The sequence below is a fragment of the Chrysochloris asiatica genome, unplaced genomic scaffold (genome assembly GCF_000296735.1).
Source record: "Chrysochloris asiatica unplaced genomic scaffold, ChrAsi1.0 scaffold00178, whole genome shotgun sequence".
In the NCBI taxonomy this organism is placed as follows: Eukaryota; Metazoa; Chordata; class Mammalia; order Afrosoricida; family Chrysochloridae; genus Chrysochloris; species Chrysochloris asiatica.
Genome location: NW_006408696.1, coordinates 3,926,750 through 3,942,885, shown reverse-complemented (window position 1 = coordinate 3,942,885; position 16,136 = coordinate 3,926,750). Strand labels below are relative to the sequence as shown.

Genomic DNA, 16,136 nt, shown 5'->3' with positions numbered 1-16,136 from the left:
TGAGAACCTGGGTTATATGAAGAAAAACATGGCATCAGGATTGGAGGAAGACTCATTAACAACCTGTGATATGCAGATGATACAACCTTGCTGAAAGTGAAGAGGACTTAAAACATTTACTGATGAAGATCAAAGAGCACAGCCTTCAGTATGAATTACATCTCAGTGTAAACAAAACAAAAATCCTCACCACTGGACAAATAACATTCTTATCAACGGAGAAAAGATTGAAATTGTCAAGGACTTCATTCTTCTTGGATCAATTATCAATACTCATGGAGGTAGCAGTCAGAAAATTAAACAACGTATTGCATTAGGCAAATGTGCTGCACAAGACCTTTTTAAAGTGTTGAAGAGTAAAGACGTCAGCTTGAGGACTAAGGTGAGCCTGACCCAAGCCATGGTGTTTTCAATAACTTCATATGCATACGAAAGCTGGACAGTGAATAAGGAAGACCATAGAAGAATTGATGGTTTTGAGTTATGGCGTTGGCAGAGAATATTGAAAGTGCCATTGGCTGCCAAAAGAATCAATAGATCCGTTTTGGATGAAGTGCAGCCAAAGTGCTCCTTGGAGGCCAGGATGGCCAAAGTTTGTCTCTCATACTTTGGACATATTGTCAGGAGGGACCAGTCATCGGGGAAGGATATCATGTTTGGTAAGGTGGAGGGTCAGAGAAAAAGAGGAAGACCCCCAATGAGATGGATTGGCCAAGTGGCAGCATCGATGGGCTCAAGCATGGCAACAGTAGTGAGGTTGGTCCAGGATTGGGCAGTGTTTCATTCTGCTGTGCATAAGGTCACTATGGGTCAGTACCAACTCGATGGCACCTAACAACAACAACAACAATGAGTCGAAACTTACTCGACAGCCCTTAACAACAGCAGTCTCAAAAAACCAAAGGATACCATTTGAGCTATGGGGAAAAAAATAATTTTGAAGTCAGGCCTAATAATTAAATTTTGGCAAAACTCAAATGAACATCTTACCAAATTACTGAAGCCTTGTAACAAGTTTATGGGAACGCTGCCCCACATAAAGCAACAGTTTTTATATGGGGCCAAGTGTTTTTAGGAAGGTTGGGAAGGTCTCAACGATGAGCCAAGAAAGGGAAGACGGTCAACCTCAATGAATGAAGAAACCGTGGCTGAAGTCCAGAAACTGGTGGAAGAAAGCTGTAGAATTACCAATTACCATGGAAGTTGGCATCTTACACGGTTCAGCATTTTTAGTCTTAAGCAAACATCTTGGCCTTGGCAAGCTTTGGGCTGGATAGGTTCCAAATGTGTTGCACTGCTGGTTCAAAAAGCTCATCTTTCCATCAGTCTTTTAAGCAAGATTGAAACTAAAGAAGACTATTTCATGGAACAAATCATAACTTGGATGAGTCTTGGATTTACCAGTATGGTCCAGGCAGTAAAGTCCAATGAAAATAATGGCTTCTGAAGAGACCTGCTGGACTGTTAAATTCAAGTCAGAGAAGTCAGTTCAAAAGGTTATGGTGACTGTCCTCTGAGAACCCAAAGGGGTCTTCTTAATAGATTTTCCTAAAGGACACGTGATGATCACGGGGGCTTTATTAGGAAGAAGTTTTAAGAAAATGAAAAACTGCAATGGTGGAAAAAGGTCAGGAAAGTTGCACCAAGGGATTCTTTTCCTTCATGGCATGCTTCTGTTCCTTCTTGGAGAAATAACAGTCCTATAAGAATTTTATTGGGAAACCTGACCCCATCCACCCTACACCCCTGAGTTCGCCCTTCAGACTTCTTTTTGTTCCCCAAATTCAAAGAACATTTCAGAGGAACACTATGGAAATCCCTTAAGGTACTCAAACTACTGTTTGGACGAGTCATAAACCAAAGAGCACAGAATTCTTCAGGCGAGGATTAGAGACATGGGAAACGCTGCCTTCAGAAGTTTATAGATTTAGATGGAGGATACGTCAAGAAATAATAGCTTCACATTTTGATATTTTTGTTTAATAAAGGTTTTATAGTTTTGTAGTATTGCTTTTTGACTTATCCGTGTTTACTGTATGATCTATATTACACCAAGTGACCAACTTGTCCCATGTGGAAGAACTTTCTAGGGCAGTGTGATGGGGACTCCATTTGGTCTTTCTTAGGTTTTACCTCTCCTCACTTGTCAAAATAAAAGGGCTCTGGAGTCAAGTAGAACCGGATTCAAATCCCTCTCCTCCATTTCCTACTTCAACAACTCTGAGCCTCACTTTCTCTAGTTGGTGATGGGAATAATCCCTAACTCCTTCACTGAGAGTTCTTGTTGGGAGAACTAAATGAAAAGATTTGTGTGCCCAACATCTATCACAGAGTAGCCCTTCAGTAAATATTGACTCATTTCCTCCTCCCTGTCTCTGGATTTAGAATGTTCCTAGAGGTTCCAGGCCATGTTACAGGACGTACTGGATGCATTTCAGTCAAGACATTGGAATCAACCACCAGCCTTTCAATTCTGACTGTGCCATTGCCTTGCTGTGTGATCTAGGATGAGTTGCTTACCCACTCTGGGCCAAAGTCCTTCTTGCATAATAACACTAGAATAATAAATCCTGCCTTCAGGATTGGAGGTGGGGGAGAGGATAAGGAGAATGCATGTGAAATAATTAGCACAGGGTCTCTCTCAAACGAAAAATTATTTCCCCTCTTAAAACAAAACAAAACAAAACAAAAAACTTAGGAAAATGGGGATAATACCTCTATGGTTCAGGAGTCCTCGGGTGGCCATGCTGCAGGATAATGTGCTGAAACACAGACTGATGATTCAAACTCACCAAGTGCTCCTTGGAAACCCTATACAGGGTTGCTGTGAGTTAGAACCGACTCAACGGCACTTGACAACAACAACAACCTGGATGGTTCCCACACACACACCCGACTTTCCCAGACTTCGTTAAATAAAAAAAAATGTAGTGAGGGTAACTCTAAAACAGTCCGTTTCCTGGGATTTCCAAAGACATGCCAGAAATATACATGGTCCCCTGCTATACTAAGTCTATGTGAGAAGTAGCTGAAATCCCACAGTGTTCATCTCCTGACTTTTCCCAGTCTGTGGTCTGTCTTTGGGCCTACAGTAATTCACTGAGCAGTTTGTATGGCTTCATTCATTTTTGTCTGCAGCGTTCTAAGTTCTTCCATAAGCAGCAGTGGCGGAATGTGTGCAGCTTCATTAAGAACTGCAGCTCCTACGTCAAAACCAAGACTATGCTTGTCCAAAGCAACAGGCAAGCCCTGTTCGTTTTGATGTGCTTTAGCAACTACATCCTGTGTCACGTGTTCCTGAACCAAAATGTGAATTGCCTTCAGCATTACCAGGTGATCATCGTGCTGCCAAATCTGAAGTAGGTTTGCCAAAGCCTTTATCCCACGATTATTTAGGTTCAAATTGATCAATGACTGCATTTTTTGTTGCATTATCAGCATTTTTTTTTTTTTTTCATTATCGGGTACCGGAGTCCTTGTATTTTTCAGCATTATCTCCATATTCCAGTCTAACAGCTAAGTCAAGAAGCCAGTCGATTGTTTCTGGTTGATCTTCAATCTTGAAAGGACACTTAGCATCGCTGAGATACTTTTCAGAGAACTTGAGCCTAACACTGCTGCAAATGTTTGTTAAATTACCTGTCTCCAGTCCTGTAGTGTCTGATTTTCTGGTCTTTAAGCCAAGCAGTAAAACTTCTAATCTCTGTTTCATGTTTTCAGTTGAACAGGGTTGTGGTAGTCGTGGGTCATCATCTTACATCAGAACATGGCCTGGCTTCTTGCTGTGGTCCCGCGCATGCTGCTGGGACAAGAGAGACCACCTCTACAATTATTATTTCACAAACTGAGAAATAAGGCAGCTGTGAGAGACCCTCTGGAAGGGGCAGTGTTAATGTCAGACTGAGACAGTTCCTGAATCCTGGCAACCAGACATTTGCTTTCTGGATTTAGGGACCTGTAGGACTTGGGCCTGCACTTTGGTAGTACAATGGGTTAAGTACTGGGTATGTGCTGATCGCACGGTTGACAGTTCAAACCCACCAACCACTTAAGCAGAAGAAAAACATGGCACTCTGCTTCTAAAAAGATTTGCAGTCTCATATTCACAGAATGATTCCCAGTGTGGCCCTGTGTGATAATGCACTGGACCACATGGTCAGTTTGAATCACAAGATTGGCAGTTCAAACTCAGCATTTACTCCTTGGAAACCCTACACAGGGGTTACTGTGAGTTGGAACCAACTCAATGGCACTTAACAACAATAACAACATTCACATACTAGAGGGTAGACACATGTTAACTGAGGTGATGGGGAAGGCAATATACAACCAGAAGGAAGTTGGCAGAAGAAAGATGAAGGTAGCGGAAGACATGGGGAGGAATGCAAGGTTTGAAGTAGATAGAGGCAAACAGCGATGGTGCATGGAGGGATCACAATCAGAATAGTGAAATGGAGTCTATGATGTGCTAACTGTAAAACTGATGGTCTGCTCTGTAAACCTTCACTCACCTCACAATAAAAAGGGTCACTATGAGTCAGAAGAGACTCAATGACACTCAGCTTGGTGTTTTAGTTTTTGGGGTATTTTGTGTTTGTGTATCTGGTTTAAGATTTGGTCAGGCCTAGCAACTTGGGACATGTAGGATTTTTTTCTACTTTTTTTTTTTTAACCACAAGCAAAGTTATTAATGGGTCCTTGGCAGAGAAAATTCATTTCTGTATTTCCTAATTAGGAAGAGACACAGAGACTAGAGCAGCGCCGGCTCTGGTCCAGCTATGAGAACCTGGAGCTGACCTCGGGTGCACAAAGTCTTTTCCAGACCTTAAAAAAAAAAAAAGACAGCTTAGAATGTTTAAGTAAGCTTGGAAAATAAAAATGGTAGCCTATAGCAACAAGGGAAAGGATCCCTGGTGGCACATTGAGTTAAGTGATGGTCTGCTAACTGCAAGGTCAGTAGTTCAAACTCACCAGCCACTCTGTGGGAGAAAAATGAGGCTCTCTTTTTCCTCAGAGGAAGCAATTCTGTTTGGACTCCTGGTGTGGAGATGTAGGATCAGCACTGGACTGCAGACCACAAAGTCGGCAGTTCAAACCCACTAGCTGCTCCTCAGAAACCCTATATAGGGTTGTTATGAGTTTAGAACTGATTCAATGCCGCTCAACAGCAATGACATTCCAGTAAAGATTGTTTTTGTTAAGGGCTGTCAATTGGTTTTGACTTATTACAGCCCTGTGTTGGGTTTCTAAAGCTGTAAATCTTGGTGGGAGCAGAAAGCCTCATCTTTCTCCTGTGGAGCGGTTGATGAGCTCGAATCACAGACCTTGTTCACTCACAGTCCAGTGCTTGTCCTACAGAGCCAGTTGGGAACCCTGTGGAGCAATCTTCTCTGTCCTACAGGGTCACTGTGAGTCAGAATCGACTCAAGGGCAGTGAGTTTAGGCAGTGGGAAGGGAAGGGAGGAAGAGAAGAGGATGAGAAGGTTGGAACACATAATGTAGAGGCCCTCCTCTTCCCTGTCACTCAGAGTGGCAGGGAGCCGGAGACAGCATCTAGAACCCTTGGATAAAGCAATCTCCTCATAATGCTTGCTGAAGGTTAAAGAGGCAGCTGGTCATCTTGGCAAAAAAAATTAACTCCTCATATTCTAGTCCTAATGTGATGCTGTAAGATAAACACTGGACTGCTAACTGCAAGGTTAGTGGTCCAAGCCCACCAGTAGCTCCTTGGAAATACATGGATGTCATGAGTCGGAACTGACTTACTGGAACTTAACAACATTAGGGGAGTCCTGCTTTGATATGATGGTGTTCCTGTGATCTAAATCTATCAGTCATTTACACCTTAGCATGAATTAGTCCAACCAGGGTTTGTCCTTTGATAATTGATAAGATCATTTGCTAATCACCTGATACTCAGATTGAGATTTCCCATTGGCCCATGGGTATTTTCCCATCAAGGAGCTTCTGACAGTTTACTGTAGGCCCTTTTGGTGGTGTTAGGTGCCATAGAGTAGGTTTGTTTAATAAGGACCCCGTGTATGCTAGCCAGTCCTGTGTCATGCTCACAGTTGTTCCTACGTTTGATCCTATGGTTACAGCCACTGTGCCTACCATCTCTATGAGGGTCTTCCTCTTTTGCCACTGACCCTACTTTAAGCATGAAGTCCTTCTTCATGGACTGATCCCTCCTGATGACATGACCAAAATGTATGATTGGGCTCACCATCCTCACTTCTAAGGAACATCTGGCCGTATTTCTTCCAAGACAGATTTGCTCATACCTCTAGCAATGCATGGTACTTTCAGTATTCATCACCAACATCATAATTCAAATGCATTGATCCCTCCTGTCTTCTTTATTCATTGTCCAAATTTCACATGTGCATGCGAAGACTGGACAGTGAATAAGGAAGACCGTAGAAGAATTAATGCTTTTGAGTTGTGGTGTTGGAGGAGAGTATTGAAGGTGCCATGGGCTGCCAAAAGAACCAACAGATCTGTGCTGGAAGAAGTGCAGCCAGAGTGCTCCTTGGAGGCCAAGATGGCCAAACTTCATCTCTCATATTTCGGACATATTGTTAGGCGGGACCAGTCATATTTGGTAAGGTGGAGGGTCAGAGAAAAAGAGGAAGACCTGCAATGAGATGATTGGCCAAGTGGCAACATTGATGGACTCAAGCATGGCAACAGTAGTGAGGTTGGTCCAGGATCGGGCAGTGTTTTGTTTTGCTGTGCCTAGGGTCACTATGAGTTGGTACCGACTCGATGGCACCTAACAGCAACAACAAATTTCACATGCTTATGAGGCGATTGAAAATATCATGGCTTGGGTCAGGTGCACCTCAGTCCTCAAACTGACCTCTTTGCTTTAAAACACTTTAATGATTTTCCCTATGTAATACATCATCTGATTTCTCAACTGTTGCTTCCCAGAGCATTGATTGTGGATCCAGTCACATGAAATCGTTGACAACTCTAATCTTTTCTCTGTTTATTGGTCAGGTTTTTGTTTTCTTTATGTTGAGTTGTAATCCAGAGGGAAGACTGTAATGTTTGATCTTCATCAATAAGTTCTTAAAGTTCTCTTCACTTTCGGCAAGCAAGGTTGTGTCATCTGCATATATAGGTGGTTACGTGTCTTTCTCCAATCCTGATGCCATGTTCTTCTTCATATAATCGAGCTTCTCAAATTACTTGCTCAGCAAACAGATGGAATAAATTTGGTGAAAGGATACAACCCTGGTGCACACCTTTCCTGTTTATGAACCATTCAGTATCCTCTTGTTCTGTTCAAATGCCTGCCTCTTGGTTTACATGTAAGTCTCGCGTGAGTACAATGAAGTGTTTCGGATTTCCCATTCCTTACCAGGTATCTGTGTCCTTGAAGTCTGCCCTTGGCCTGGTCTTTCCATATGTAACTATGCTAATAATAATGGCTTCACATCAGACAATTCCAAATAAGCTTATCTTGGAAGTTTAGTAAGAAATCTCAGGTTTTCTTTTTCTTTTCACCTGAACCCTGTCCTGTGTCCTCTTTGGGAGAAGTAAATTGAGTATTGGACCTGGACATGAGGCCCAGCAGTGTGCTGATGTTGGGCACTCACTCCCTACCCCCCTGCCCTGTGAGCCTCAGTTTCCCCATCTGGGAAGTGGTCGTCATGATGACTCTGTGGAGGGGTACCCACAGAACACCCATGGAGGTTTATTTCCGATGGGTCGTGGGTCACTGTTCCCGTGTCTTTCAGAGGCGAGTCTGGAGCTGGGAAAACAGAAAACACTAAGAAAGTGATTCAGTACCTGGCGGTGGTGGCCTCCTCCCACAAGGGCAAGAAGGACACAAGCATCACGGTGAGTAGCAGTGGCCTGCCCAGTGGGCCCACGTTGGCAGTGTGTCTCGCTCCGACATGCGTCCTGACTTCCAACCAGAACCACAGTGGAGAGTACCCAGGAGTCGCTGAGGCCTGACAGCTCACAGCAGTGTCCTCTTCCTTTGTGTGGGCTTTCATGGGTCCGGTCACTTCCATGTCTCAGTCGGGAATATGACCCTGAAGGGGCCCTGTCTGAGAAGATCTTGCTCGAAGTCAGGGTGTCTAAGCCTCGACTCTGTGGACATCTTGAGTCAGATCATTCTCTGTGGTGGGCTCTGTTCTGTGCACGGTAGGACGTTAGCAGCGTTGCTGGTCTCTACCGACTAGAGGCCAGTAGCAGCTTCTCTGCACCAATTGTGACAACCAAAGATGTGTCCAGACATTGCCTGATGCCTTGGAGGAGCAAAACCATCCCGAGTTGAGAAATGCTGCTTTAAGCGAACCCCTGCAAGGGAGTTGAGGTCTACTTGGGATTTGCTAGGATGGGGTTGTGGTGATGAGTTTATGTACTGCTAAACCCATGGGCAAGAAGGACAAGTTATTTAGTAACCACACAGTTGATAGGAGGAAAGAGAGGGTTTCAAGAGTCATCCTCACAGGGGTGGGTTTTCTGGACCTGTCCTTCTCCTCCTCCATCTTAGTCATGCCTCCTCTGTCCCAGTGGTGGGGGTAAGCAGTTGGGACCCCATGAAGGATTTGTTAACATTTCGGTCTGCAAGTTTGGGGGCAGGAAAATGGTAGATTGGGGTTGTCGTTGGTTCCTACCAGGCTGAAATCAGAGGTCACTGGTGATGTGGGCAGCACAGAGGCCAGCTTATCTGAAGGCCCTCAGAAATCTGGGGTCTGCTTGGAACCCCCCGCCCTAAGATAAATGCCAGGAAACCCAAGGGCTAGCATTCCAGAACCATTTCTGTCAGATTGGTTTCCAGTCACAGCATATGGAAATATGTAGTTCTGAAATGTGAGGGACAGTTAAAATACTGCTTCCCGCTGCATTTTTTTCTCCCTATAAGAGTAAAAATGAGAAATAATAAGACATAGTAATGATAGTAATGACTTGGCTTTATCAAGTGTGTATTATGTGCCAAGAGCCCTTGGTGGCATGCTGATTAAGCACTTTGCTGATCACAGCGTTTCAAACCCACCCAGCAGTGTTCTAAGAGAGACTCAGCAAATCTGCTCTCATAAAAATGTCAGCCTAGATCCAGAGGGCATGGAGGAAGGTAGACTCTCCACTGAGTAGTATCCAATCTGTATGGGTGGGACTGATGAAAGAAGATGGGGATAGGTCTCTTGTGATACAATTGTGAATGATTGTTATCAAGACTGACTATGAGGGTTGGAAATGTAAAGGTAGACATTTTGTAGCAAAAGGAGGGGAGTGATTAGCTTTACAGTCCAGAAGCAGAGGTCCCTGGGACCACCAAGGGAGAAGAGTGGAGAGCGGGATCCTACCCAGAGAAACAATGATACCAGAGATGGAGGGAGAGACGATGACATGGAGAGATGGAGAAGCTGGGGACTTTAGACCCAGAGAGGGAGAGGGGCTATGTGCTGATGACCAGGGGAGCAGGCTTGTAGGGTTTACCCTTTGGATGCATGGAAGGGATTATAACCATGGCAATGAAACAATATACAATAGGATGAATGTAAAGCTAATGTTCTTCCATGTAAGCTATCACATAATTAATTCACAATAAAACATTAAAAAAAAAAAAAAGTTAAAAAAAAAAGACAGCCTAGAAAACCCTGTGTTGTTGTTGTCATTAAGTTGGTCTAAGACGTAGTGACCTGTATAGGGTTTCTGAGGAGTGGCTGGTGGGTATGAACCACCGACCTTGTGGTCCAGTGCTTATCCTACAGTGCCATCCCAGGAACCTATAGACAATTCTATAGGGCAGTTCTACTCTGTCGTACAGCCTCACTATGAGTCGGAACCACTCGGCCAGCCCCTAGCAACAACAACAGTTGTTAAGTTCACCTCAGACTTTATCTCCTCTGATCAAGGTTTAAAGAGCCAACCTGGACCCTAGCAAAGCCAAAAACCTTTGACATATCTAGACCACTAAGACATGAGAAAGAAAACAGAATAAAGGACAAGAAGCCATAGTTTGAGTAACTGTGGGGAATCCAAGCTGCTTGAGGAGGGGATTGGAATAGTATGCTCCCCAGACCCTAATATATGTGATTAAAATAACACCGATGTTTGTTTTGTACTGTATTGTTCAACTACAGCAAGGCCCATCTTTTGCCTACGTGAGTAACTGAGGGTGTTTTCTTGGTGTGTGGGAGGCATGGAGTGTGGTTAGGTCTGCATGATCCCATCGCACCCACTGAGTACCGTAGTTGACGGTAGAACGGGGCTGATCCCGGAGTCTCACAAGCCCAATCAACAAACCCACCAAACTACTTCCCGGTGGGGGACAGGTGTATTGACCACCTTCGGGACTGCCGTTGGTATCCCAAGGGTTGGCTGCCAGCCCGATGAGTAGATTTCCCCAGTTCAGAGTGAGTCCCTGCACCCTTCTCACCAAAGTGTCCACCAACTGCAATGACCTAGAGATGTCTGCCCATCTGGTTGAACGTTTTAGGACTGTGGGTCCCAATGCTTCCCTAGCTTGATTGACAGTCGGTCAGCGGCACGACTGTGGCATGCTCCCCTTGTTCCTCCCTGCCATCCCTCTCCAAGTTCTGCCCCAGCCCTGTCCCCAGCGCACCAGTGTGTCCTTGTGCATGTGTGTGCAGTGTGTCCATCTTCTGCATGCCAGTTGCTTGACTGAAGGCTCCAGAAATACACAGCTTTGGTGGCGCGGTAAGGCCCCAGCTACAAGACACACAACCAGGTCCTGATAAGTCTCCAACACAGAGCTTGAAGAGCTGGTATAGGGTCCCAGACCTCGAAGAGGGACCCTCTGGGGTCTCCCATAGCTCCAGAAGGACCACACTCGATCCATCTTAGATCCTGGGCAACAGTGTTGTGAATCAGACCCCCCATATTTGGGGTCTGCCTCTGTGTGGTCCTGGATGAGTCATCTAACTTCTCTGGGCCACAGAGAACTGATGTATTAGTTCCATGTTTAAAGTTCTCTTGAGGAGGATCTTTTGACCCCACCAGCTGGAATTTCCATTTTAGAAGAGGGGCCAGGGCCACTCTGTGGAGGGACATCTGGGCCCCACGTTCGTGTTGGAAGTGATTCCTTTATTCCTACAACTAGCCAAGAAAATCCCGCAGCGTTCATCATAAATGTTTACAAGTCCTTATTACGGGGGATTCCAGCCATGGCTGGGATTTCCATGAGCTGATACTGTTTTTGCTGTATCTTTTTCTGAGAGCAGGAAAAGAGAAAGCAAATGTCGATCTGAAAATATGAATCAATAGTAGCTTCCTGTTTTGCCCCATTAAGGTGAACAACCCATGATACCCTCCTCTGGTGTGTGTCGAGGGGCAAGGAGAACAATGTGCCCTCCCTCTAGACCCCTCCCCTGCTCCTGTTACTCCTTGGAAGACAGGAAAGGACAGGCAGAGAGAACAAGGGTGGTCACAGAGCCTGGCACAGCCCAGATGAATCTGGACAAAGGGGCCTCTGGGCCAGCCTACAGCCCCGTGTCTTGGGGTTAGAAAGGAACAGCGCATTTGCTTTTTCAGCATGACTTAACTGTCTTGGCCCTTTCCCTGTCTGCCATGATTAATCACGTGACCACACTTGTGCACAGGCGCCCCACAGAGGCGTCCGTGGGCTGTGTGTAGTCCGCTGCATCTAACCTGATGGAGCTCAGGCAACCTGCTTTGAAGCTTTGTTCTGCAGTCCTTGGAAAGGAGTTCCCATGGGTTTTGCACGTTCCTTACTTAATCATCATAGGAGACATCAGAAATCCACTCCCCAAAAAGGACAAGTTGCATCTTTTTTTTTAAAAAAAGGCACAAACTTACCAGGAGAGGGATAGTAGTTGAGCTTGAAGAAGGCTGCTTGTTAAACTTGATCTCTCACCAGAAACAGCCAGTTACTCTTCTGAAATCCTCAAATAGCTGGGACACTAGCATTAACATCAGGGTCTCAAAAGGGGTAGGAGGTAGGATGGGAGAGAGACTGAGGGTTAAGGGCAATCTTGTGACAAAGTCTGTCTAGGGCAGAACCAGCAAGCCCTGGGTTGCCTTTTCCAATAACTAGATGTGAATGAATTTTAGGGTGAGCTGGAAAAGCAGCTTCTACAAGCAAACCCAATTCTGGAAGCTTTTGGCAACGCTAAAACGGTCAAGAATGACAACTCATCACGATTTGTAAGTAAAGGCTCGTTCCCACTGTATTGTCTCCTGTCTGAGAATGTGGCGATTGTGTGTGTGAGGGGCTAGAGCTGTAGATGTGTGTCACCGTGGCCTTTCACTGTGTCTCCAGTCTTGTCTTGACCTTACGGTCCTGCAGTGGCATCTGCCACTCATTTGCCCATTCATTCATTCAATCACTACCCACTCCACAGATATTCACCGAGCATCTGTTGTGCATGGGACATCCTGCATTTGACATTCATAATTCATTCATTTGACATTCATAATTCATTCACTAGGTGTTTGTCAAGCCCCTAATGTGTGCTAGAGTACTCTCTGTATGGTGCCAACAGTTTGCAAGAGTTGGCAATTCTGAACCACCCAGCAGTGGCTTGGAAAATAGGCTGGGGAACTTACTTCCAAACAATGATAGCCTTGGAAATCCTATAGAGCACAGTTCTACTCCAATATGCATGAGTTGGAATTGACTTAGTGGTAACTGTTAGTATCTGCTAGACACTTGCATCTAGTGTGCACTCATTTATTCAGAAAAATACCAACAGAGCACTCTCCATATGCCAGGGATATACGTCCTTCGACAACTATTAAGCACCTACTGTTTACGTTCCTTCTGGTAGGCATTCTTACATACATCATCTTCTTTTCTTTCGTTTTCCTTAGCTCAGCTAATTTGTATAAGCACCACTGTGTGCAAGATGCATAAGTAAGCATAGAGGATGGTAGCAAACAATTCCGATGTGGCTCCTGGTTGGCTGGGGAGCCAGACAGTCAACGAGGTGGTCACTTGCTCATGCACACCTCTCTGCCCTGAGCCAATGTCCCCAAAATGGGTGACTTGTAAACAAAAATGATTTCATGGTACAGAAGAAGTGGTGGGCTCCCCAGAAGGGTCAGGATGACATTTCTAAGACAACACTGGCCATGTGGCAGCAGAGAGGGCCCCCCCCCACAACCTGTGGGTGTCCCTCTGAACTGTCACTCACTGGGGTGGGGGTCTCATGAAAATCTGCTTGTGGAGACCCCTGCCCCACTCACTTAGCACTGCCCTTCAGAAGAGCCCAGAGTCCTACATATTCACAGTCAGCTTTTTATAAAACATGCATAGTGTTCCCTCCCATTTCCTGAAATTAAAGGGTTAGTGCATTCATAAGGCAATGCTACCGTCTGTCGGTCTGTCCGAATGTGGTGATGAGACGTCATCATGCCGACTTTGGACCCATCATGAGGAAAGACCAGATGTCATGTTTGGGAAAGGAGAGGGTCAGAGGACATGAGAGGAGAGCTCAGTGAGCTGGACCTCAGCCAAACCCAAGGTAGTGGAGTTGATGCAGGACCACACAGCCTTGTGTCTGTCATTCCTACAGAGTTGGAGCCAACTTGACAACTGCAATATGCAGACATACACATAATGCCCCAAATGTAAAAAGAAGAAGGCATCAGATTCATCGTGATAGTGCATAGGCCAGACCACACCAGAAGGCACAATGACTCCAAACATAGACTGATACAAGGGGCCTGGCCACTGGGACAGGGGGTTCTAAAATGGTAACCAATGCTTGGTTGGCCTCCAAACCCAAGAATCACAGCCTGGTTGGGCCTGCTGGGGGAGGGGCTAGCAACTAGATGAATGGGGTAGGGGAAGGAGGGAGCCATCCACTCACGTGATGTGTCAAGAAATGCCCCTTTACTCTGGTTCCACCTCTTCAGAAGGATGTCACCTTGGGCAAGCCACTCTACCCCGTTCAGCCTCAGTGTTCCCACCTTTGAAATTGGACAGCCATGGTGGAGAATGACGTTGTGTCTGTGAGCACGTTTATAAGTTGCTCTCAGTTCAGCCCAGCCCAGTAGTTAGTTGTTTTTTTCTGACACACAGACCTCATAAGGTTCCGAATATTGGCCAGACCTCCGGTTAAATTTTTTCCCCTGCATGCCCCCTGGTGTCTCCCTCCCCTCTGGCTTGCAGGGTGGGGTTGAGGGTAGGTGGGTGGCGGGAGCTGAGATTGGACAGCAGACAGTGACCTGTGTTCCTATTGCAGGGCAAATTCATCCGCATCAACTTTGACGTCACCGGTTACATCGTGGGAGCCAACATTGAGACCTGTATCCTTTGATCCCACCTGGGCTACATAGGACCTCCTACCCTGACCTCCTGGCCTGAGGTGGACGGTGCCCAAGAGAGAAAAGGCAACTGGCTCAGAAGCTGCCTCTCTCCCTCTGGTTCTTGGGATCCTTCTAGAACAATCTTCACTGAGCCTGTCTTCCCTTCCCAGCAGGCATTGTAGGGTAGCGTTTACACAAATGTGAACTCCCTGCTTGAACAGCTTGGGTTTGATACTGCATTGACCTTTCTTGCTGAGTGGTCTTAGGTCAGTTACTCAACCTCTCTGTGTTTTTGTGGCAATATGGAAATGATTATAGTGCCTCATGGAGTTCTTGTCAGGATAACTTGAATGAGTTCATATAAGGCTCTTAAAATTGTTGTACCAGGGACAGAATAAGGATTGTTTAAGTATTAACACTTAATTAGTTCCAACTCATGGAGACCCCACTTTGGGTCAGAGCAGAACTATGATCCATTGGATTTTCAGTGGCTGGGTTTTTGAAAGTTAATTGTCACACCTTTCTTCTTAGGGTGCACTTAAACAACAACAGAAACAAGTGGCCTTGGACTATGAATCACAAGGTCGGTGGTTCCAATCCACCAGCTGCTCCTCAGGAGAACAATGAGGCTTTCTGCTCCTGTAAACATTTACAGCCTGGGAAACCCTATGCAGGTAGGGTCTCTGGGAGTTGGAATCAGCTTTGTGGCAGTGGATTAGGAAAATATTTCTATGATTTGCTGTGGGAACATTCATGGGTTGCCCAGACCCACTGTGGGCTCTTTATGATGTTCGTCATTAGGCCCCAAACCCACTCTCATCGAGGCGATTCTGACTCAGTGATCTAAGTGACACAGTGGAACTGTCTGGCAGGACTCCCAGGGCTGTACATCTTCACAGAAGCAGACTGCCTCATCTTCCTCCCCCGGGGCAGAGAGTGGGTTCAAAACACTTAACCACTGGCCACCAAGGCTAATTTTTGTGCCACTGTGTTATTGTGTGCTATAGAGTCGGTTCTGATCCATAGTGGCTCTGTATAGGGCTTCCGAGATTGTATATATTTACAGGAGCAGAAAGCCTCATCTTTTTCTTGTGAAGCGACTGGTGGATTTGAACAGTTGACCTTACAGTTACCAGCCCATAACCCACTATGCCACCAGGTCTCTTTATATTCATCATACTGTTAATTGCCGTTGAGTCGGTTCCGACTCATAGCAACCTTGTGTAGGGTTTCCGAGGAGCAGCTGATGGGTTTGAACTGCTGACCTTGTGGTTTGCAGTCTAGTGCTTATGCTACAGTGCCACACCAGGAGTCTGGCTGGTGGGTTGAGTATGTCAACAATCTGGAAATTGCTGAAACTCCTCTAGTCCCCAGGAAGAGAAGTTGTGAAATGCTTACCACTTGCATGAGTGTAACTTTGCCGCGGGCCCACTGTTTGAGCATCACTACCCTCGGCACAGAATCTCAGGAAATGCGGACCCCTGCTCCGGAAGCTTCTGTCTTGAACCCACAGTCTCATGGGGACAGATAGGTGGTTGGCCTGTGTCTTTAAGAATTCTGAGACTTTAGGCTTTAGGAACCACTTCCTGTTTGTTTTGTGGGAAGCAGGCCCCAGGTCATCGATGAGCCCCATAGACCTTTTTCAGCCAATCTATGGCTAACCAAGATCCTTACTGTCCTAAAGGTCAGCCTTAGGTCCACCCAGCAATGACTCCTAGTCCATAGTTGGAAGGGCTGCAGGCCTCAGCCAAGCTCACAGTTGGGGCCCTCTGGCCCCTGCACACTTCTCAGCTAGTTATTTCCTGTGTTTATAAGCCTCAGGCCAAGCCTGGTCTCTCCCACCCAGCTTCTCTTTGGAACAGTGTCCCCAGGACTAGCAG

The 16,136-nt window shown here is 45.8% G+C and overlaps 1 protein-coding gene and 1 pseudogene across 3 annotated transcripts in view; one reads left to right on the top strand and one right to left on the bottom strand.

The window, feature by feature from the left end:
* The window catches only part of MYH11 (myosin, heavy chain 11, smooth muscle), a 121,484-nt gene that overhangs the window by 47,666 nt on the left and 57,682 nt on the right, over positions 1-16,136 (top strand). For 2 of the 3 annotated variants that reach the window (XM_006871964.1, XM_006871965.1), the window contains exons 4-6: positions 7,749-7,851; positions 12,058-12,150; positions 14,193-14,256. In XM_006871964.1, coding sequence (XP_006872026.1) covers positions 7,749-7,851; positions 12,058-12,150; positions 14,193-14,256 — 260 coding nt within the window. Of the gene's footprint in view, positions 1-7,748; positions 7,852-10,106; positions 10,128-12,057; positions 12,151-14,192; positions 14,257-16,136 lie in introns of all 3 variants that reach the window. The other variant, XM_006871963.1, reaches the window with a different exon arrangement.
* Positions 3,046-3,768, bottom strand: LOC102836386 (annotated as a pseudogene).